General features: G+C 43.9%; 2 protein-coding genes across 2 annotated transcripts in view; both read left to right on the top strand.

Annotated features, from left to right (window-relative positions):
- The first annotated feature begins 1,666 nt into the window (after window positions 1–1,666).
- Window positions 1,667–22,470, top strand: shroom4 (shroom family member 4). The gene is made up of 10 exons (XM_030075695.1): window positions 1,667–4,006; window positions 4,229–4,555; window positions 11,985–12,046; window positions 13,476–14,528; window positions 15,635–16,312; window positions 17,469–17,589; window positions 17,820–17,921; window positions 18,961–19,131; window positions 20,507–20,649; window positions 21,559–22,470. The coding sequence occupies exons 1-10, from the start codon at window positions 1,667–1,669 to the stop codon at window positions 21,713–21,715; spliced, it is 5,154 nt and encodes a 1,717-aa protein (XP_029931555.1). The 3' UTR covers window positions 21,716–22,470.
- clcn5b (chloride channel, voltage-sensitive 5b) overlaps window positions 22,471–23,721 on the top strand; it is a 50,097-nt gene continuing 48,846 nt past the window's right edge. The window contains exon 1 of the mRNA XM_030075645.1: window positions 22,471–22,474. The gene's annotated coding sequence lies outside the window, so the exon portion shown is untranslated. The remainder of the gene's footprint in view (window positions 22,475–23,721) is intronic.

Genomic DNA, 23,721 nt, shown 5'->3' with positions numbered 1-23,721 from the left:
TGATTCATAGCTCCTCCAAGACAAGTTTATATTTATTCCCATGCAATCCAGTATATTATAAAGGTTTTACATTATTTTATGGCATTTGTGCTTTGTTATAAAGCAATTAATGACCCAAAAATGAGAATTACTGAAACAAAATCTCTGGATGACCAGGTTATTGGTACAGAATCAGTTTTTAGTATCAGTATAGTGGTAGTGGTGGTAGTGTAGTGGTATAAACAAAAAGGAAACTCATCAGAATACAGCTTTTCCATGAATTTTAGTTCAAAATCCATGGAAAGCAGCCCAGAGATAGTCAGCTGATTAATTCCTCCACCTCTGGATCCACATGTGTTTCCCCCCTCTGGTTCAGGATCAAAACCCTCCAGAAATTTCTTTCCAGTGTCTCTCCTCCTTCGCTGTCTCCCTGCCCACTTTCCTACAGTCTTGAAATAAAAGAACCAACAATACAAAGGCAGGGTGGACCACCCTTTCTCCCCTTTATAGGAAAAAGAAATACCACAATAAAAAAGAAAATGTCTGGTGCCGGTGCATATGAGTCAGATTTGAACCAAGAACAGATACTCTCATTGTATTTTTGTGTATTACATCGCTTTATTTAAAAGGTCACGATTACAGGAATACAAAAATACCTCAGAAAATATATGTTATTTTTGGGATGTTGTCTTGAATAGGCAGTTAAGTGTAGAAAGAAACAGGGAGGTGGGGAATACTTGCGTCAGATGATCCCAGGTCGGATTTGAACCCAGGAAGTTGCAGTTATTTGGCATGATCCAGCTGAGCGGGTATGACGCTCCAGGGATGCAAAAGTGATTTTGGTGGAAAAAATGAGCAGAAGAGCTGAAGTTTTTCTCAGTTCATGTTGGGGGGAAAATTATATCACTTGTCAAGTTTGTCATTCAGCTTTGCTTTGTGAAAGTGTTGTCATCACACCAGCCAAGGACTTAAATTATCTGCCGTCCTGTAAAATGAAACTTAAATCTTTTCTTGGAGCAGGATTCACATTTCAAAAGACAGATGTCCCATTTTGGAAATTGAAAATCTTTAGTTGAAGTTAAAGGAGATGAGACAGGAAGAATCAACAAGAGAGGAAGAAAGCAATGAAAGGGGAAGAAGGGGAGAGGATGAGAGGAATCAAGGCTTGACTCAGAGATCTGACTCCAGGCTGTAGGAATTGAGGAGGAGGAAATCCCTCTCTGCCTAAAAAGGCTTCCTCTGAGGGTCTTTAAAAACACATGGGGGCTGCTGTGGCTCTTTGGCTTGGGACTGATATAAAACAGATTCTCCAGCTGTACAGCTTAAGATTGGTATTCCAAAATGCTATAGAGAGGAAAAGCATTACCTGACCCTTGTCATTCAATATTTCTAAATTAGAGATGTCCCAGTAAAAAAAGTAAAAAGGCACAACTATTTTGTTAGCCAAGAATGTCTTTTTGTCCGAAGTACCTTGTTTTTTTCCTATTTAAATGGTGGACATCCAATTTTTTTTTTTTTTTTTTTTTTAACAAAACTCTGTATTAGGCTACTCTTCAGTTACTACAGTGATTTTACTTTGTTAAATACATTATTTATTTTACCTTTTGTACTTATTCTGAAACTGTCTTTCCCCATTTCTCTTCATCTATCTATCTATCTATCTATCTATCTATCTAGTGACTTGTCCATGCAGTGGAGTCAGCTGTCCAGACCGTACTCCTCCACTGACCAAAGCAGTTCCCTTGGCTCCATGGAGAGCTTGGACCCCATCACACCCACCACACAGCCGTACTCCGACTCCCACAACTCACCTGTCGACTCCGCCCTCTTCAACAACAAGAGAGACTCCGCCTACAGCTCCTTCTCAGCTAGTTCAAACACGTCCGACTACGCAACGGTGCCGCTGAGGCCCGGTGAGGCCTGCTCCATGGATAACCTCCTCCAGAACTTGGGGCCCATTTGTAGAGGCTACCCAGGTGGGGATGCTTCAACCCTGGGGAGCTCATCAGGTGAGGCCCAGGATGAGGCCCACCTGATGGGACTGAAGTCCAGGTCGCTAACCAGGCCGAGACCAAGGCCTGCTGAGGTAAAAGAGCGGCCCTCCTCCTGCTGTTATGAGGACGAGCGGAGGGGAGAACGAAGGACAGAGAGAAAGGTGAATCCCCCTCAGCCTCCAACCAGGAAGGACAGTTTCAGGGCAACACGGAGTCGACCTGAGGTTGCTGACAAACGTTGCACCTCAGCTCCGATTGAAATTCCCACGCTCTCCTGTTACCATGACGATGACAAGTCACCCCAGCGCCTTGAATCGGGTATTTGTAACGGCTTCTCGGTGGAGTCAGAAGTAGGTGATAGAAATGGGAATTTCAAAGAGATTTCCTTGGAGTCATGCCATGATGTCCGAAGTCAGGACAAAGGACTAAGAGGTCTCAGATGTGGTAGTAAAAACTGTGATTCAGATGCCACCTCAGACCACCACCACCCGGACCCAGGGAGGAACTCTCCTCTTCCTGGCTCCCTACCACCCGAACCCTCTACCGAGGATCAGGAGCAGACTCAGGTCAACCACTTACAGACCAAGAACTCGTCTTCAGGACTGCACCGCCACAGTGCCCCGGAGAAGCTCCTCGCTTCGCAGCTTCAGTTGCTACAGTTTAATGGTGATAACTCGTCATTGGAGCCTTATGATCAGTCAAACCCTTCAGATCATTCCATATCCCCTTGTAGCAGCCAGTGGTCCCATTCATCACTCCAGCCCATGAGGGAAGACCTCAGCGCAGACCTGAGTGGGCAAGAAGGGTCTGTCAACCACCTCCAAAGAGGAAGTCGCTGCTCAACCCCAGGATCGGTGTTCTTGGATGGGGATGGCGTAGATGGAGATGTAGGTGAGAGGCTGGAAGGGGTAGAGCATGTAGATGGTGGGTCACTCTCCCCTATTCAGCATCACCACCATTGGGGTCGCTCTGTGAGTGTCCCAGGGGAACCCACTGGATCATCAACCCAGGGAAGAGTAAGCTCTGACCGGGTACTTGAGAGAGATTTTGGTCCTCTTAGTGCTGCTGCCAGTGTGGACACCTTACTGGAGGAGCAGCAAGGACTAGAACGAGCACGAGCAGGAAGAAATGAAGTGGATGTAGAAGGAGAGACAGCAATGAAGAAGTTAAATGCATTCAGGAACCATCGAAGGAACCGGCGTCGCAGTGAGCGGTTTGCTACCAACCTCCGGAACGAGATCCAGAGAAAAAAGGCCCAGCTTCAGAAGAGCCGCAACCCAGGGGGGTTGTTCTGTAGTGGGGAAACTGTACAGGAAGAGGAGGGTCCAGACATCCATGAAGAGAGAGAAGACCCAGACCAGCCACCCCAAGGAAGAAGTACCAAAGTTGCATTTGTCCCACGCAATAGCCACCTAGAGTCCCAAACTACAGCAGCAGTTGAAAAATTGCGCACCTCAAGTGAGACTAGCTGTGAGGGATTACAGACTCAATCTCAGCCCACAGTTAACACTCAGAACCAGAACTATGAGCTATCTAGAACCGTCCAGATTATAGACCCAGGTCAAAGTGTGCCTAGTTTTGGTGTCGGGATCCGGGTTGTGGAAGAGCCAGCGCCGGCTGGCAAGGCCCGCCGCTGGCGCTGGACTCCTGAACATAAACTCCAACCAGAACCTGAACTGGACCGACGGTTTGGACTCCGAGGTGAGAGGGTGTTAGGGGTCACAGGGTCACGGCATGGGGTTTGTGCCTTCACCTCTTCCTACACTCGCTCCTCCTCCACTTCTCGTGTGGATGAGTCCGATATCCTCCCATTTGCAGACAGGATGAAGTTTTTTGAGGAGACGAGCAAGAGTGGTTCTGTGTCAAATCTCTCTGGACTCACAAGTCGCAGGCAGAGGAAATACCCTCACCCTGTAGAGTCTCAGGGAGGCGACCTTGGTCAGCACCAAGCCCAGAGAAGATATTCTTATCAGGGTGGACTTCATCAGGAAAGCACCTTGCTTCCCAACTCTGTGGAAGCCAGGAGGCAGTCTGTGAGCACTAGCAGGGAGAGGGAAAAACAGATGGAGAGGGAAAGAGAGAGGGAGGAGAGGGCAAGAGAAAGGGAGAGGGAAGAGTGGGTAAGAGAGAGGGAGAGACAACATGAGAAAGAAAAAGAGGAGAGGGAATTGGAATTAGAGCGAGTGAGGCTGAGGGAGATTGAGAAGGAGCGGTCTAGGGAGTGGGAGAGGGAAAGGGAGAGAGAGCTTGAGCAGGAGAGAGAAAGAGAGCTGGAGCGGGCCAGAGAGGAACAGCTCAGAAAAGAAAGAGAAAAAGAGCTTGAGAGACAGAAGGAAAGGGAGAACCTCAAGAGTCAACTCACCTCCAATCAGGACTTTTACAACAGTGCTGACATTAAAGTGAGAAATCAAGAGCTCCAACACAACTTGAACAGTTCCCAGCCCCAGGCACTGTCCCACAGCCAAGCCCAGAGTCAAGTCCCTCGGTCAGCCTTCTATCCAGTCAACACCCCTTCCCAATCCCAGGAGAACCAGCAACCTTTGCACCAGAGATACTCAGCAAGGAGCTACACGCCTACAGAGGTAATGGCACTAACACTTGCTCGCTCAAGAATGCAGTTTTACTCACACATGCGTCAAAATCACATGTACACACAGTAATACTCACACTATAATATAATACCAACTATTATAGCGACAGACACACCGCATTTATAGGTTCATAAAGAAGTCAGGGGTTGCCAGGTTAGTTCTCAGTAGGCGTCTGGCGTCAGGGGAACTGGATTATAACTTGACGTTGTCAGATTTATAGACAAAAAAGAGACAAAGTGAAATGTGGACTGAGATAATGTGTTCCTGGCTGAAGGAAGTTGAACCATGGGTCAACACTGTTCACACTCAGTATGCATGTATAGGTGGGGCTAAGCATGAAAAGCACACTAGTCGAGTACATACTTGACTGCCATTAGGAGAATCCAATCCCTAGATATGTATTTTCAGATTGTCAGCTTGCCCAACCTAAACAAAATACATTTTTTTCCTGTTAGCCCTTAAAGTAGTCAGTTGCACTCAAAAACGGTGCATCAACCAAAAGGTCAAGATCCAAAAGAAGTTAAGGATCTGCAATCTCTTTGTACACTTTAATATATATATCTGTATTTATTTATTGTCTGTTTATTTAACCAGAAAGTCACTTGAGATTCACCTCTCTTTGTCAAGAGAGTCCTGGCTGAGACAGCAGCAGACAAGGGGTGCAGTACACACAAGACAAAACACAAGAGCATCAAGTAACCTTAAAACTACAAATAAGAGTCAAACAAAAGTGGCTCATAAAAAAGCAGGACGAGAGTTCATTTGATGTAGCGACCGCATTTCTAACCACAGCTTTAGACGCAGTCAATGGAATGAGGATCTTCATTTTCAGGTCATTTTGAAAATCATTCCAGGTCCCGGGGCCTGACACCATAATGGATTTATTTCCCATTTCAGTGCAGGGCTTTTGGAACTGACAACTGTAAGAAAAAAAAAAAGAAAAAAAAATCATTGGAATGCAGGCGATTTTTCTTGATAAAAAGAGCATAAATATGAGGGCTGTTTGCCAAGAAGAGCCCTGTATATATAAAAATGTGCCAGTGACTGAGGCGAACCATGCAGTATAGTCAGCTAGTGCAGTGGTGAATACAGGCTTATAAAACATTCAGGGGAAGGACAACAGACAAACGTTCCAGATCGAGGCCCTCACCAAGGTCATTCCTCTTAGCCCTTAAACTGGTCCTTTTGTCAGACTGCATAACAGCTCCAGTGCCAGACTGTGAAACTGGTAGACTAACTTATGTTTTGCTAAAAAGTGCACAGGTAACATCTGCAGAGAGTTTGTTGCACTCAACAAGTACTGGATGGTCTGTTTGGACTCTGTGTACAGCCAACGCATGCATTACGTCCACACTGTAGTCAGTATGCATGCATTTAAACAGTCTGGGTAAAAACATGATGCATTTCAGGGTGTCTGTCTTGTTGATCAATAATCAGAGCAACTCTTTATTGATCCTGAGGGGAAATTGGGTCAGTTGTAGTTGCTCAGGTTCTCGCAAGAATATATTGCAAGCATAAGTGAAACTATAAAAAATAGAAAAAGAAATATGAAATTTGTGAAATTGTGAAAAGTCTATTCCAGACAGGGAAAGTGTTCAAACATTTATTTGTTTGGTGACTAAAATAAAAATTAAGAACACTAAAAATAGAAATAGAAATGTTAAAAATAAATGAATAAATATATATAAGAGCAAAAATAAAGTATAATTTCACATGCAACAACAGAAACTAAGAATGCCAGACTCAAATGAAACAATTTTGAAGGGTACTACAAAAATACTTAGATACACATGTCTTAGAACTACCAAATTGAATAAAAGGAAAGAAAAGAAAAGAAAAATGTCAGGGAATTTAATAAATTCATTAAGCAAGTCATGGAATATACATTTGTAGCTTCCATACCTTGAGAAAGGCAAGAAAAACAATTGCACCTGATCGCCCGTCCTCAGTTTGAAAGGCTCCTAGGACGTCAAGAGCCACAAAAAGTCTGCACAGAATCTGTTCTTTTGTACCAAATGCAATTACTTTCCTTAATTCATAAAATGAGAACATTGATTGGCATTTGCTCAACCAGGTCTCATGATTTTTTTTTGCCAATAGCTGGGTTCCTTATGTATTTAATTTGATGCAGTTTATTTGCAATTTGAATTCTGTGGTTTGTCTGGTGACCCTTGACGTCTGTGCCCGTGTGTTTTGGGTGCCTTTTATGTGCATATGCCACAAAGACAAATTTCCACTTGTGCATAATAAAGTTATATTCTATTCATTCTGCTCTTATATCAGGGAATTTTGTCAGCCTCGGTTTTAAAACATCATTAACTAGTTATTCACCAAACACAATATTTGTATTGAATTGTTGTTTTTGGTGCAGCATTCCTTATCCTCAACATGAGACATTCAATGCAAAGGAACATTTTCAAACAGAATAAAACAGAATTATAAATCTTAATAAGACCTCTTTGGTTAATGAAAAAGATCTCCAGTTACATTTATGTAGGTCATGGAAATTCCAATATTTTAGTCCTGGAAAGTCATTGAAAAGTTGAGGAATTTTACATTTGAAATAGAGTGGGAACCCTGAATAAACATATTCATCATTTTTGTTTCTAATTGCGTCCCAAACACCGAGCAGACTGCCATTATCTGCTCCAAGTCGACTGCTGGACGGTGGACCGAGGCCTTGAAGCTGATTTTCCCACGCTCGGCTCGCTCATACAAAATAACCACGGCTGTCTCAGCGTTGAAAAACTCCAAAAAAAAAAAACGCCACTCAGAGTGCAGAATAAACTCTGCAGTTTGCTGAGATTAGACTGTGGCTTTTGGAAAGCTGCGAAAGAACCATCGGAGACTGCAGAGCATCTCGGCTCTTTTAAGCAGCACCAAAAAATGGGATCAAGTGACCACTTTTGGATGTCGGAGCTAAGTGACCGCCGGGTTTCAAGTGCTGCGCGGTTGAACGGTCGGTTTGAAGTTGAACCTCGCGTCCTGCATGTGGTTGAAGCCTGAAACTCTCATTCAGAATTTCGATGGATCATTGAATTTGTTCGTGGAACTGAAGGAGAGAAGGGGGGCGGGTGGCGGGGGCTTGGGCAACAACGCTGGACGTTTGTGTCAGTGATAATAACAGTGTTAGGTTACATATCTACCGCGAATTGACTCAAGTCTCCTGGCAGGGGGGCTTTCTTTTGATAGCAGAGACCCTCTTCCTGAACTTTTGAAACTCCCATGAACTCCAGCCTATTAGCAAACCCCTTCATTTGACGTCGAGCAAAGCCACGCTGACATTTGTTAGAGACAAAATGTATCTTCAGTTCAACAGATATTTGGCTAAAGCGCACACTGTTCCGTTTGTTTCATGCGGTTTTTCCCTTTCGGGGCCCTTCGAGGGGGGGCTGGACCCCCGTTTCCTCCTGGTCAGGATCCTTTTCAAATGAAAGGTTTTTGGTTTGATGCCACAGCGATAACCCCTGCGTTGAATTCTTGTTTTATATCTGCTAAAGACGTCCAATAGCTTTAATGGTAACAGATGTGCTGGATGTAATGCAGTGCTGCGATAAGGCTTTCTGCACAGGCGCACGCACGCACACACACACACGCACACACACATACATGCACATACACACACATGCATGCACAAGCACTAAACACACACAAAGGTACATGCATGAACATCCAGCTGTAAACATCTACACACACGCATGCATACCATGTGCCTGGTGTTTATGTAAGTGTGTGTGTGTGTGTGTGTGTGCCCAGTCATGCAGGTGTGTATTCTAGCTCAGTGGTTTTCAAAGTAGGGTCTGGGGACCCCCGCGGGGTCCTTGAAGGGCTTCCAGGGGGTCCTCATCAAAATGAAGAATACAAGCGTTCACAGTCATTTAAACACAAGAAATCTGATCCAACATCACTCATCTGATGTTTTAAGATAATTTAATCATGAGTTTTCTTGTAATTTTTAAAACATTTTTTGCAATTTTTACTTTAATTTTACAGTAATTTTTGCTTGTATGTTAATTGCCATCCCCCCATGTTTTTGAAAGAAAGCAAGTGATTAGATCAGGTTAATTTCACCATAATTTAAATTTTGCAGTATAAGAAAATGTGAGTATGTTAACATTATGTTTTAATCTCACCGCTGTGAATCTGCTTGTCAGCGTTCAACGTCAAAATAACCAAAATATCTTTTCATATGAGGATCCATAGAGCAAAATCACCTCAAATTGTGGTCTGAAAGGCTTTACGGAGGTCGGCTTGGGGGTGCAGAACTCTAACTGACCAGTGTGCACACCTATGAGTGTTTATGTGTGTGTTTCATGTGTTCCTGTGTGCGTCCCTGTGTGTGTGTGTGTGTCTTGGACATCGGAAGGAAACAGAATATGAAAATGTGGACTTGCTGCAGACTGGTATTGTTGTTATTAATGGACTGTCGCTCAGTGGGGTCCCATCTGAGGAGCCCAGCTTTGTTTTCAGAAAAGCGAGGGAACAGTTCGGCTGAATTGTTATTGGCAGAATTAGACCAGAGGCGAGTTTCAAGCCCCGGTGGAAACATTAAAATCCCACTCCATTACACTGACATCAAATACAGTACAGTGTGTTTCAACTCAGCCTATCCCTGAAGGAAATTCACTTTTAAAAGGCCGGTACAGAAAACACCGCCTGCACAATCCCCCATCACGCTAAACACACTCAGATTTAAAAACATTCACTGTTATCACGTTGTATGCACAGCGTGTGTTCGGCCAGTTGGAATATGTCTCTGTTGTACAATAATTTGGAGATTGTGGGAGTTATCTTGCAGCCAAGCCTGAACAGGAATGCTGAACTTGGTTGCAGAGCGGCTGCGGGCCGACCGACCACATTTTCCTTGACAGTATTTTGAAACATCAGTGGAGAAGAATTAGTCACACAGCACAATGTTCATTAAATCTGACTGCTGTTTTGCAAAGTTAGACCAAACCTGAACCAAGTTACTCTCCTCATTGTGGTGTCCTCACCCCCTGAATGGAAAAAATCAACACAGTAAAGGTGCCCTGTTGCAGTTTGTGACCACTGGTGGCGCTGTGGTGCACGCTGAGAGAACTGGACCCTCATATGGTTTACGCAACATGTTCGGTGAAACTTCATTTGAACTTGTGTACATAAAACTGATGTGATTTGGTCAAAACTGTGACATAATAGCTGTCACATACATTAAAGGAGCAATTCACCCTTTAATGAAAATCCTGTGAACAATTGTAGTTCCATATCGAATCTTCTCACACACTGTTGCGGTGAAAGTTGTTGTACATGTCAATAAATGAAGAAATAAATACATAAATAAATAAATAAATGCATACATAAACACATAAAATAACGTAAGACATGAATAAATAAAAAGAAAAAAGAGGGCATCAAATTATTATAAATAAGCCAAACCACTGATGTCCTCACAAATCAAGAGACATTTATCTCATCAAGTTCGAGGAAGAAGAAAGTAAACAGTAAATTCTGTTTTTTGGACATTTGAGTGCTGTTATGATGTCAGTGATGGGAAATATGCAGGATTTGTATGGCACTGAGACTTCAGGTGAATATTCATGAAGGAGGAGACAAGCTCCATCAGTGTTGTTGCCATTTCGTTATAGTCAGACCATTTTTTGGCACTTGACATCACTGTCCAATGACCAATAGTGACCTCTAGGATTATCACAGCCTCATGAAACTTTACAGCCACAAACTAGAGAGCGAGACCCTTCAGAGGATGTCTGGTTTTCCAGGTAGATTGAAAATAAGGGGGACTTTTGTGGCAATTTCCAGAACAGAACGCACACCATCCAGTCGCTGAAAAGTGCAGTTCTTATAGAGAATCTCCAAATGTCAAACGTTTTTGCCACCAAATCACAGCATGAATTTTTCTGTGGTGTTCCTCAAGCTCTTTGTGTCCTAATGTCGTATGTTTTTGACTATTTTTATTAATTCTTGAGCAGTCACTAATGGTTAAATCTTGCATGTTCTACCGCTCATAGACTCTCTGCTGAGCTGCATCTCAAATCAATCTTCAGGTTCCCAGCTTTCAGATGATGTTCATCACTTCTATGTGGCGACTACTGTTGACCTTTTATTTCCCCCTGAAGATCCCCTGCCCCTTTACTAAAATGAGTCTTAAGAAAGGGCAGGAATGGTTAGGAGTTAATGCCCCTTTAACTCTCAAAAGAAAAGCACACGGACCATTCAGGTACTTGAGGAACACGGCTGATTGGCTGCTGCTCGTCTCTCACACTTAGCGGTTCTCTGTTACATGCTCTGTTGACGGCGAGGAGAAAGACAAATAAGGGAAAAAAAAAAAAAAAAAAAAAAGCCGGCCTTGCTAACATCATCAGGTGCCAACAAAAATACCAAGCGAATGTTAAGATTTGGATTGTAGACAGTCAAAAAATGTGTTTGCTCAGGGATCTCTGAGCGGAGGAGGACGAGCGCGTTACAGTACCCCACCGCTTTTTTGTTTTTGCAGCTAAGCCCCGCCTCTCTCTCTCTCTGTGTATCTGTTGGCTCTTGTGCTTCTGTGGCCGGTAATGAGAGTGCGATGAGGTCGTCTGACATTCCACAGGAGGAGTAATAACCCAGGTTGAATGCGTTACACAGACGTATCCTGTATTGTGGCCATAATGAGCAGAGCCTCGTACGGACGCTTAGATCAACAAGAAATGCCATTGGCAGAACTACCTACATGTATATGGCTCTGGTGTCCTTGTAAAATGTGTCACAAGGCCTTTTACTGTCCATATCTTACCAAAGACAATTCCTACTGCCCTCTTTTTTATTATTTTGTGCTTTTTCTACTCTTTCATATTTGAGAATCGCTTATAATCAGGGTTCCCATGTGTCCTAGTATTCTGTAAAGCCCAGGGAGTTATGAAAAGTGTATTCTTCTATTCAGGGGAAGCCAGGAAATTTAATAAAGTCTTGGAACAGGTCATGGATATCATGGATAGGGGAAAAAAATTAATAAAAAAAAATAAATGAAATGAAATTTAAAATAAGTAATTCATCCAACATTATTCACAACAGTTCAGTTCATTCAGTTTCCACTCCACATTACATTTATATAGGTAGATAGACCGTAAAGAGATAAAAACCTAAACAGCTTCCAATAAACAACGTCCATTAAGCATCCGTCTTCACCTTCATGCTGTCAGCAGTTTTATCGGCCTCCAGAATCCAAATCAGTCAAACTCTAATACAGGACATCCCCACCTATCAGCCATTGAAATATAGTGCAGGGTGGAGTCACACACCCACTTCCCTTCAGCGGTGCACCCACCCATCTCTGCAAAAACACCACTACATCACCGATGTGAAGGGTGCTGACCAACACTTAGCTCATAACGGGGCTTTTCCTACATTTCTTTGGTGAAATTAACAGGATAAATGTGTTCTGCAGACGTATCCTGCCCGGCAACAGCAAACGGCCAAGCTCAACAGGAACTACAGCCTGACCGAGAGGTGAGCCACTTCCTGTGTGTGTGTGTGAGTTCTGAAAGGCATGCAGTTGCCCTTAAAACTGGGGAAAAAAAAGGAACATATTTCCTTCATTTCAGATTGATTGCTCTCCATATTTCTGCCTCTGCCTCTCTGTCATTCATTCATTACCATACAGACTTCATGCTCTGAAACACACGTGGGGATAAAGACGTACACACAACACCGTCTCTCTTCGTACTGTCTCTGATTGCCTCTAAGTACGTCCCCGGAGACCTTTAGGTGGGGTGGGCCCGCTGTAAATTGACGTGCGGAAATCCCACTCAGTCATGCCTGGCTCTGATTTGAGCGTAATGAGGTCTAAGTGTGTGGAGCAATCATCCATGGTTAGAATATGACCATAATGACATGTGGTTGAGTGGTGATTCCTATATGTTAGCTTGGGATGGAGTAAAGGAGGGGGTGTGTTATGGTATGTAAGGGGCCTCCACTCATATTTGGCCAGAGACAGTAACAGTTCACTGGGTCTGGAATGCCAAGAGCAACACTTAAACCACTTTGTCAATCTTGATGCTTTTTTTTACTCTTGCATTTCTCTAACAAATTCCCAGATGTTTTTCTCTAGCAATTTCCCATCATCTATTCTTATGTACAAACTTGTTTTAAAGCAATACAACACCCAAAATACGGTATATATGTTGTATCATTTGCTCACCACAGTTTTCTTGATTATCTAATTCAAAAACTGGAGACATTCCTGAGAGAATGGAGTTGATTGGCAAACCAAAAAAGGATGTAAATTGTCTGTTTCAAATGAGCCAGGACAAAAGGAAATCTGCCCCCAAAATTCCCAAAAGCCAAAAGTGGAAAAAGGGAAGAAATTTTGGGAAAGGTCAGAGAAAGAGGAAAAGCCTTTGTCAGGCCGGCCAGGAGTGCAGCGGGTGCCAAGTCGGCAATTTTCAGCTTAGATCAAATACCTGTGTAGGACTGGCCTGCAAATTCACCAAATCAAGACCTGCCTCCCACTTGTTCTTTGGCCAGGAGTCCTACTCACTCACTGGCTAAAGCTGACACTTTTAATGAAGGTGCAGATCAGCTCTATTCTAACAGAATGACTAGCTTAAGCATGCGAGCAAAAACTTTTTCCTTAGGTGTTCAAGACGATTCGGGAGTGAGTGAGTTCTTGTTGATTGGGTGCAGGAAAAGAAAAAGGGGGATGCAGAGCCTGAGCCAGAACTGTGAAAAAAACTTCTGCCTCCACACTGATCTTTGGTGGCAGGTGTTGTCACCACCTGTTGCTCTGCATGGGAAGTGACATCACCTGCCACCAAAGATCAGGAACTCTACTTTTCACCATCAGAGGCCATGCTTCCACAGATTTCGGTTTAGGGTTTAATTGCTCTTTACTTTGCTGATGTGGAATGATAATTGAAAACTTTCCCTCTCAACGAAGGGACTACCCGAGGTGGAAGCATGACTCCCAGCCACTAGAGGGCGCCAATCAGCAGCAGCAGCAGCATCAAAACTCCCACCAGGCTCAATGGGGCCCCAGACAGAACAACAGCAAAAATGATGATCGATATGAATCTGCGTTCGCTCCACCGCCGGCTCCTCTCTCGCTCCGGGGACGAGCCATGTCCGAGAACGACCTCCGATTCGACAGCAGTCACCGCTGGTCGCCGTTGGTGTCCATGGTGACTACCCAGACCCTGAGCGAGGTGGAGGAAGTAGGCGATGGCAGCATCAGGGTAGGGGAGGGAGGAAGTGTCACCAGGCAAAGCAAGAAGAAGACGCCGCCTCCTCCGAGACCGCCGCCCCCGAAGTGGGAGCAGTTCCACCGCAGGCGAGCGTCCCACCATACGCTCTTCACCTCGCCTCCTCAGTTCAACTCTTCTATGACTCCTCCCCCCAACCACAATACCCACACCTCCTTCACCTCCACCTCACACTCTTCATCGTCCCTCCCTCCATCTGAAACGTCCAGGCAGAGGTCGTACAGCCTTCCTCCACAGAGGCAGGAAGTGTCGGACGGCTGCCCGCACTGCAGCTGCGGCCAGAGCCAATCTCAGGTCAAGGAACGCCCCTATTCCCAAGCCTCGCCCAATCAGAGCCAGCCTCCAGTTCACGAACGCCCCTATTCCCAAGCCTCGCCCAATCAGAGCCAGCCTCCTGTTCACGAACGGCCCTATTCCCAAGCCTCGCCCAATCAGAGCCAGCCTCCAGTTCACGAACGCCCCTTTTCCCAAGCCTCGCCCAATCAGAGCCAGCCTCCAGTTCACGAACGCCCCTATCCCCTTGCCTTGCCCAGTCAGAGCCAGGTTCCAATTCAGGATCAGCCATTCCTGATTGCCCCACCCAGTCCAATGTTCTCCAGGAGGGCGTTCAGGCCTGTGGCCCCGCCCCAGAGAGAGAGGAGCGGACACGGGCTGCAGCAGGATAGGCTGGACATTTTACCACCACTGCCTCCACCGCCGCCGCCGCAGCCAACAGAGAACAGTGTCAGCAGGTGAGACATAATCAATCATTTGTCATTAAAACGCCAAACATTGTCTGATTACGGCCTCACTAAGATTTGTCTTCCTTTTGTCCTTTTTGCAAGCTAAGACATCACTTTTGACTGATCGTTCCCATGAGATTTTTTTTCAGAGTGGAATACAGTAGAACAGAATAGAATGCCTTAATTATTATTGCACAGCAGTACAGCGAAATTTGGTGTGCCACTCTTGTGTGTACAAACAATAAAAAGATGAATGCAGTCGAAAAGGTAAATCTATATAAAGCAATAAAGGAGATAAACATGCATACATAGTTCAACCACCATAAATGATTCAAAATCCCAAATAATCACTGGTTGCATCCCCAGACAAAAGAATTAGCTGAATGCCCAAAACGTTAAAACACAATATAAGCAGCACTGTTTGCTGAGCATGCATGCTGATTTGCAGCTTTACTTTCATACCTTTCTGTTCATTCACAACCGGGAATTTCCCAGTAAAACCACAGTCATCTTAAACCGCTGAGCAGCTGAGCAGCTGAGCAGCTTCATTTGTCACGCTGGACACGAGAAATTTGAATTCCTTGGAAGTTAAAAACATCCCAGCTTCAAAAACAGAGGGTTTCACTCTTTGCCTTGTGTTGTTTTTGTGGAAAAATAAAGCATTGCAAATTTTTCATCTCAGAGTACATAATGTTCATTAAGTAAAATTCCCACGTTCATCAGTGTACCTCCACTTTCTCACTATGATAGAGATTTGGAGATTTATGTTAATACACCCGCACTTTTAACATGATTTCAACTGAATTTCTGGACTTGACAGGATCATGATGAAAACACAAGGCTTATATGAACTCTAATATTGACTAATGTCAAAACATGCCAGTTAAGAGGCCTTGCACCAAACAAAACCTTGAAAGTCATTGACCAGTGACAGTGCAAATTTTAAACAGTATGCTCTTGTAATATTATAGGCAGTGTTGAATCATTAATAATTGGAGCAAAGCTTCCTGAATTTCCCCTATGGGGGATAAATAATGGTTATCTTTTAATTTGATTGGTAATTGTGTTTCTTAGTCCTTGTTATTGTGACATTTTGATATTCTGTGTTTCTCCAGCTTATCTGAGATGGAGCACAACTGCAGCCCCAACCACGACAGAATAACGGTGGTGAAACCTCACAAACATCAGGCCAATCTCAGACCGGGAGCCGAGTGGGAGAAAAATCCACCTCCCAAAGTTCATAGCGACACGGCATTTCCCGCGACCATAGCAAACGGAGGCGGCAGCGGGGCCGTTTCTCCTGAATCGTACTTCGCCATGAACTACGAGCAGCAGCAGCAGCAGCTCCGGATCAACAGGAGCTTCCAGGGCTACTCCAAGAACACGGAACCCCGGAAGATTCTCGAACCCGAGCCGGGAACTGAATCGGAGACGACTCTCAGCCCGAGCCCCGCCCACAGCCTGGAGGCGGAGCTGGACATCCCCATGGAGACAGACATCGACGACTTCCAGGAGGAGGAAGGGCTTCCGATGGAGGACGAGCCCATCAGCAGCGAGCTCCCTTGTTTCGCCCTGCCGGTGACCGTCCTGGAGACGGACATCGACACCTTACCCGATTCCGAGACGTCGCTGGCGGGAAGGATGAGGGCAGAGAGCGGGTCTCTGGAAGAGGAGCTGGAGGCCGGGGAGAGGCTGGAGGAGCTCTTCCCCCAGAACAGTGAGGGGGAATCGGGCACGGAGGGCTGGAGAGGCGCCTACCGAAACACGGAGCACAGCACGGACAGCCTGGATAGGTAAAGGCCAGAAGTCTTCAGTTTGGTAGTGGAATGTGTCTGTGTGTGTGTGTGTGTGCATTAATTACACAGACCATTAGATTTGCACAGGACCTAATTGTTCCTGCCACTAAGCTATTCCTTCTTTCCCACAAGCTTCCCTACAGCCAGCGTTTTTCTCTCCCCCCCTAGTATTTTGAACTCGCTGTTCTCGGTGTTGTTTTAGTCCGCTCAGGTGCCAGACTGGTGGGTTTTTGCCACATCGGACTGTTCGACGAGTGCCAGAAAGTTTAGATGATCAAAGCAAAGTCTGAGAAAGTCAGTTTGGACAGCCTACCCAGCGCCTCTGAATCATCCTAATGTGGTAAACCCCCCCCCAGTCCAGGCGGCTTAAACCAAACATGAATGTTCTCGACCAAAACCCCAAACCCTCAGCTTGTCTTTTCCTCTCACCTTGCCTCTAACTTTTAAAGGGCCACGCCGGTCCTATTTTGACTTCTCATGATCAGTCGTGATCATATCTATACGTCACAAATATTGGTTGTATAACTGCACAGAATATGCTTCGGTGTCTCAGAACTCAAGGCTAAGTCGACTCAATTATCCAATAATCCAATTTCCTCTCGGGGATCAATAAGGTATTTCAGATTCTGATTCCGATAACTCACCTCAAGTCAGTTCCCAATGCACACATGCAAAAAAGTTCTCTTCAAGGACAGTTTGACAGGCTACATCGGCCTCTGCGGGAATCAAACCGACAACCTTCCCATCACATGACAACACGGCCGCCCTGCCATCATGCAAACCATTGAAACACTAACAAGTTTGTGGAAGTGCTCTGATTTGCAGCTAATCTCCCCCCTCCTAATCTCCCAGACTTCTAATCTCCTTTTATGGACGTTAATGTTCCAGTATTTCCCACCGTGTTGTTATTTTAATTGCCTGCACTGCTAACCGATGCAGTTGTGCCGGCTTATCACCTCATTTCTTTTTTTTTTTTTTTATTGCTTCGGTTTTGTTTGCTCATTTGCCCCAGTTTCTGTGTCTCAGATTATTGATGCAGTTTCTTATTTTATCCATGTTAGCCTTATTTTACGACGGTGTCCTTTTCATCACCCTGCCTCGATATTTTATTGCTGTGGAAATGACCTCTCCTCTCCGTGCCTCCACCCTGCAGGCGGTCCGGTGCGAGCTCCAGCTGTTCGTCTTATTACGGCACATCGGCGGCCAAGGCTCAGGTCCTGTCACAGATGGCTGATAGCAGGGAGAGGGACGACGATGACGAGCTGATTTACAAGGTAATTAATACTGTAAAGTTAAAGGACAGGGTTGGTATTTTTTTTTTTTTTTTTTTTCAACCTCGGCCGTGTCAGCGTAAACTTTTACAGTGTCTCTCACCGCTGCATCCTCAGTGTCTTTCAGCCAAAGTTATTAACTCTGTCGGAGAGGTGATGCGGGGCTGACAGAGATGTGCTGCCTGTTGTTTTTGTGTCCGAGGTGCGTTAACAACTCCCCCTCTGTTGTGCAGAAGCAGCTGATGGAGAGCCTGCGAAAGAAGCTCGGCGTGCTGAGAGAAGCTCAGAGGGGCCTGCAGGACGACATCAGAGCCAACGCGCAGCTGGGGGAGGAGGTGAGCGAGCCAGCAAGGCTTCATTTAGACAGCACCTTTCATTCCAGGTGGAGGCCCAACGCGCTTCACGTCAGCGCCACAGCCACGAAACCGATGTGGCTGGTGGACGAAATAAAACATAAGCAAATACATTTAAAACAAACACATAAATAATACCTGTCATTAAAAAAAAAAACATTAAAAAGTAGGAATAGAGAAAAACGAATGAATGAATGAATAAATAAATAAATAAATAAAGCGAATAAATGACATGAAATAATGAAGGCCAACCAGTAGAAAATAAGACATGTAAACTAAAACCATTCAAAAGGTATGGATCAAATAAAAGTAGATTGAATAATAATTTAAGACCAGCAATTTAACAATACAAATAATAACAAGAACAACAACAACAACAACAACAACAACAATAATAATAATAATAATAATGATAAATAATAATGATAAAATAAAAACAAAAAAAATGTTAGTTAAAAACAATTTAAAAATTTTAGGAATGAAGTAAAATTAGATCAAATAATAATTAAAAACAGCATTTGATTAATAAAACAAATTAAAAATGTCAAATAAAATAAAAAATAAAAAAAACACTTGAATTAAAAAACATTAAAAATGTAGGAATCAAATAAAATAGATCAGATAATATCTAAGACCAGCAAATGACTATAAAAAAATAAAATAGAAAATAAAAAACATCTGAGATCGAATTAGAACAAGACCAAAGGATGTGAACAGAGAAAGTAATAATACTAATAACAATAACAATACTACTACTACTGCGACGACTACTACTAACATTACTACTGCTACTACTACTACTGCCAGTAACAATAATGCCAATGATGACGATAATAATAATAATAATAATAATAATAATGATAATAATAATAATATAACAGTAATTTAAACCACACTGGTGGTCTTGTGTCATCCCAAACTCAGTTACCTTTTTGGTGGCGCTGCATAAGGCTACAGCAGCAGGAATCACCTTAACTCTGTGTTTGTGTGTGTGTGTGTGTGTGTGTGTGTGTGTGTGCAGGTGGAGAGCATGGTGGTGGCGGTCTGCAAGCCCAACGAGGTGGACAAGTTCCGCATGTTCATCGGGGATCTGGACAAGGTGGTGAGCCTGATGCTGTCGCTGTCGGGGAGGCTGCTGAGGGTGGAGACGGCCCTCGATACACTGGACCCCGACTCAGCGCACCACGAGAGGGTGAGGAGGCGGGGGGAGGAGGGAGAGGGGGAGGAAGGGAGGGAGGCAAGTATGAGGTGGGACAGCGTGTACATTTGATGAATTGAATTTATCCTGGCATTTAAATCTGTAAGGACGGGGCATTTTTAGTCCGTGCAGTCCAGAAAGAAAGGAAAAAACAACAAATCATGACAAAAACAACTCGCAGGCAGTCCAAAGTATCAGATGATGGTGCATTCCCAAAAGGAAACAGCAGCATGAACTCCCAGACAACTGAAACCTGTTCAACCTCACGTCCAGCTAGAACAAACGAGTGGTGAACCAAAGTTTGTCTTATTTAAATTTCTTTTTTTAATCTCTTCTGCGTGTGGTGATGCCTTTTTTTCTTCTCCCACTGCAGTTTGCAAAGCACATCGCATTGCATTTAATGTGCAAAATATGCTTAAAAAAAAAAATGAAATTTGATTGATTAATGGATACAGTCCAGTGGGACAAAGCCAGCAGAGCATCAGGAAGATGTTGTGTTTGTTTTACAGGCTTTGGGAACATCTTTTATGTCCCTGTGTGTGCACTTCCCTGTTGAAACACCTGGCACCAGGTTGCATTTTAACTAAAGGTTAAGGTCATTTAAATGGGTAATAAAGGAGTTTGGGAGTTTCCACCAGTGATGGCCTCCCACGGTCCTTCCACAATTCCCCTGTGCCTACCTGAGGAGGACCTCAACCTGATTGGGCGAGCCACATTTTACAGCATGATGTAAAATTCAAGGGTGAAGGTTTGAGTTGAGCGCATCAGACATGTTTTTTAATCGCGTGTCACACACAACAGATTCGCTCTTATTTTAATCTATGCAGCTGTCTGCACCGCCTCCATGCAGGCTCGCGTCTCAGCTGTTTTTTTGTTTTTTTTTAATGCTTCAAGTCTGTTTCCCTTCATTGTTTGTGAGTAACTACAGTCATTGTTCAGGTGCAGTCTCCACACTGTACCTTCATGCCTCCTGTTCTTGTGATCCTGGATTAGGTTGGCTTAGAATGGTCCAAATCTTTTAGTGACACCCGCCAGTGCATTCATCTATTTCTCTAAAGGGAATGAAAGAGGGAGCGTGGGGTGGAGGTAAGAAAAGGAGGTCAAGAAAAGGAGAGAGGATCCAGATACAGATAGCAAGAGAGTGAGAAACGAGGAGAGATAGGGAAGGACGGAGGGAAGGGAGGATACAAGATGGGAGAGATGGATGAGCTCTGACAAACCACCAAGACACAAGATCTCATCAGATCTGCTGGAACTCACAAACATGGAGGAAAACGCTGCGGAAAAAATGCTTCAAATGCATCAACTCCTCTCTCTCACTCTCTCTTTGTCGTTCTCTCCCCTCGTTCCCTCTCTCTCTGCCGTCTAGCTCCCCCTGCTGGAGAAGAAGCGTCAGCTCATGAGGCAGCTGGCGGAGGCCCAGGACCTGAAGGATCACGTCGACCGGCGAGAGCAGGCCGTGGGCCGGGTGCTGTCCCGCTGCCTCTCCCCTGAGCAGCACCGCGACTACAGGTGAGGAAGAAAACCTCACAGCAGCCGTTCATACCGTCTCCAGCTCTGCAGTGCAGTCAGATATTGTAGAAATTATTCGTTTTGTTGCGCTAACAATGAAGAAAAGAAAGTGTGGTCTAACACATGAAACTTGTTGCTGATGCAAAGCATGAATACAGAAAAGGACATAGTGTGCCGCTGCATTTTGATATTTGATGTACATTTCATACACCTTGAATTAAGGCTGTGTGATGACATTTTTCAATTCTTAATTAGTGAACTATTCTGTCTCAAGAAAGGTCTACATTTAGAATAGGTTATGCTGTTGGACATTTTAGTAATAACCATCTTAATAATAGATGCTTAATCAGGTTCTTGTGAAATTATACAGACTCAGATGAATAATGAAACATAAATATATTTATGTATTTAAGACAATCTTTATAGAACTGGTGAATTAGGTAACTTTGGTGTCATCACAAACAGAAGATGAATAGGCTATAGCATGTTATAATAATAATAATAAGAAGAAGAAGAAGAAGAATGATAATAATAACAATGATAAATAATAATAATAATAATAATAATAACAATGATCTCTATGGCACCTTTTTTACAAGAAATGCAGCTCAAAGTGCTTTAGAATACAGAAATAACATGCACCGAGTGCTTCACATGTAAATAGACAGAATGTACATAAAAACAGGGTAGAATATTATAAGTAATGTAACTTAAGATGGAAAACCAGTGTGCTTTTCTTCAATACTGTGTCCTCATTTAACAACTATGAGGAATGAGAGAAAGATCTATTGTCACAAATCTCAGTGGAGGAAAAAAGTCAACAAGGTTAGTGGCAGTTGACTGATATTTTTATTTATTTTTTTATTTTTTTTAATTAAAAATGCTCATGTTGCTGTTGTTTCCCTGCAGCCACTTTGTGAAGATGAAGGCGGCCCTGCTGGTGGAGCAGAGGCAGCTGGAGGACAAGATCCGGCTGGGAGAGGAGCAGCTGCGAGGGCTGAGGGAGAGCCTGGGCCTGGGCCTGGGAATGGGCATGGGAATGTCGCTGGGATACGGACACTACTAAACAGAAAATGAAGACGCTCGGCTGCAGCAGGCCACTGTAGTGCGGTCCGAATCTATTCCAAAACCAGTCAAGACCGAGTCCGAAGGGCTTGGAGACCAAGTCAAGACTGAGACCAGAGAAAGTAAAACCCCCATTCAAGAGCAAAATCAGCAGAAACTGTTTCGTACAATGCCTTTGACGAGCATTAGGCTCCACACTAACACATTTAATCCCTTTAAATGGTTGTACCACTGAGGAGAAAATAAACAAAGGTGGACCGAGTGGAGAAGAACGCATCTTTGACAGTTTTTAGATAGGCAGGAGAAAGTTGAGATCACATCCAGGAGCAACTGAGACCAAGACAAGTCAAACCAGGAACAAGAGCGACCTGAGAAGACGACACCTACTCTAGAAGACGCCTCTGCAACACTGAATTCCTCTTCTTTCCTCATCACCCGATTTGATGTTGGACAGTCTGAGTAAAACGCTTCGATGCGCACGTTTTCTCCGGGAAACTACCGACTTTGTCACACCTCAGGTTTCTGATGGACCATGGGACGGTCAAAGAGTCAGAAGGGGACATTCAGGACTTCAATCTCCAAGTACAATAAGACGCTGCTGGTCGTCATGTCGGTCCTGATGCAGAAAGCATATCTAGAACGTACCTTGAAAATTGTGGTGAGAAACATTTGAGAGAGCGGAGGGCAGGTTTAGTTTTTGGGATTGGGGTGATTGCCTTTGGATGTCATCGACAAGGAAGAGAATGTCATCTCGAATTCGGTTGCTAGAAGTTAAAGACGCTTGAAGACTGAAACAGAAGCATATCAAAGTGTTCAAAATGAGGACATTGAAGAACTGCAGTCAGATCCTTTGCTTTTAATTGAAATTCAACCACTTTTTTGTTCTTCACACAACTCAATCCGAAGCGCCTTATCGTACCAGAAGTGCTTATGTTTCTAGCATCGCTGGCCCCAGTGGGAAACAAAACTCAGTAATCCCGCCTTTTTCCCCTGTTGGATTACCCTCTTACACCCCTGTGTTCAGATTATAATCCTGAAAACGTGTACTGTAAAATGCTAGGCTTTCACTGTCTAAATATACTGTATGTATCAGCATCACACTACAATGCCAAAGACGTTGTTAATGTTCGTTAAAGTGTGTGTCACTGAGATGCTGCTTAATTTACTGTATGTTTGTTAATTTAAATCTCCTGGTTCAGGGAATCTAGGAGACTTTTCTGGTGCTTCCCACTCAAAGCAATAGTTCACCCACAGTACAAAAAAAAACCAAAAAAAAAACCCTAAAAATTTCTGCACCAAACTCCTAGTGCTGTCTCTGTCTCTGTCCAGCTAATTTCTGTGTGATTTGGTTTCCAGTTACCTTCTTTGACTATAACAGGACTGGATTTTTTTTTTTCATGTGTGTGTATTTGTTGAATTTAAATTTAATTAGTTTGGCATTTAAGCTCTTTCCAAAAACAGTGACCCAAATATCTGACATGTGATTTGGTGACGTTTCCAGTTTGCATTCCTTGACTCCAATACAACGGGACCGGATGGTTTTTCTTTTGTTTGGTTTTGTTGAGCTCAGTCCATCACAAAATGGCATATAAGCTCTTTCCAAAAGCAATGACCTAATTATCCAACATGTGATTTGATGAGGTTTGCACTTTGCTATCTTTTTTGTCGGGAACTATTTCTTGCCAATGAATGCCATCTATCCAGCTGTATCTGTCCGCCATCAGCACGGGTCAGTGTCAGCAGGAAATAGTTCCCAAAAAACCCTCGTAACAATCTGGAAACCCTGCCAAATCACACCGAAATGACCTGGATGGACAGTCTGCACTCGGAGTAAGTAGGAAAATATCTGGTGGGTTTTTTTTTTTTTTTTGTATTTTGGGAGAACTGTTCCTTTAAGAAGCTGTATTTCCGTTAATGTCACTGAAGTCAGTGCTGTGAAATGCAGTCGCAATGTTATTCTGTTTTATTCTGCCTAGTCTTGGTGAAAAGAAAGGTGAACTCTGACTT

This window comes from Myripristis murdjan, chromosome 18, assembly GCF_902150065.1.
Source record: "Myripristis murdjan chromosome 18, fMyrMur1.1, whole genome shotgun sequence".
Lineage (NCBI taxonomy): Eukaryota > Metazoa > Chordata > Actinopteri > Holocentriformes > Holocentridae > Myripristis > Myripristis murdjan.
The sequence above is the reverse complement of the archived record's forward strand: the minus strand, read 5'-3'. Positions and strand labels throughout refer to the sequence as shown.

Excerpts from the sequence above, each read along its gene's own strand:
- shroom4 (XM_030075695.1), top strand. The coding sequence starts at position 1,667 with ATGCAGTGGAGTCAGCTGTCCAGACCGTACTCCTCCACTGACCAAAGC. Across the intron at positions 4,007-4,228 it reads TGGAAGCCAGGAGGCAGTCT|GAGAGAGAAAGAGAGCTGGA; the intron begins GTGAGCACTAGC and ends GAGCTTGAGCAG. Across the intron at positions 19,132-20,506 it reads ACTCAGCGCACCACGAGAGG|CTCCCCCTGCTGGAGAAGAA; the intron begins GTGAGGAGGCGG and ends TCTGCCGTCTAG.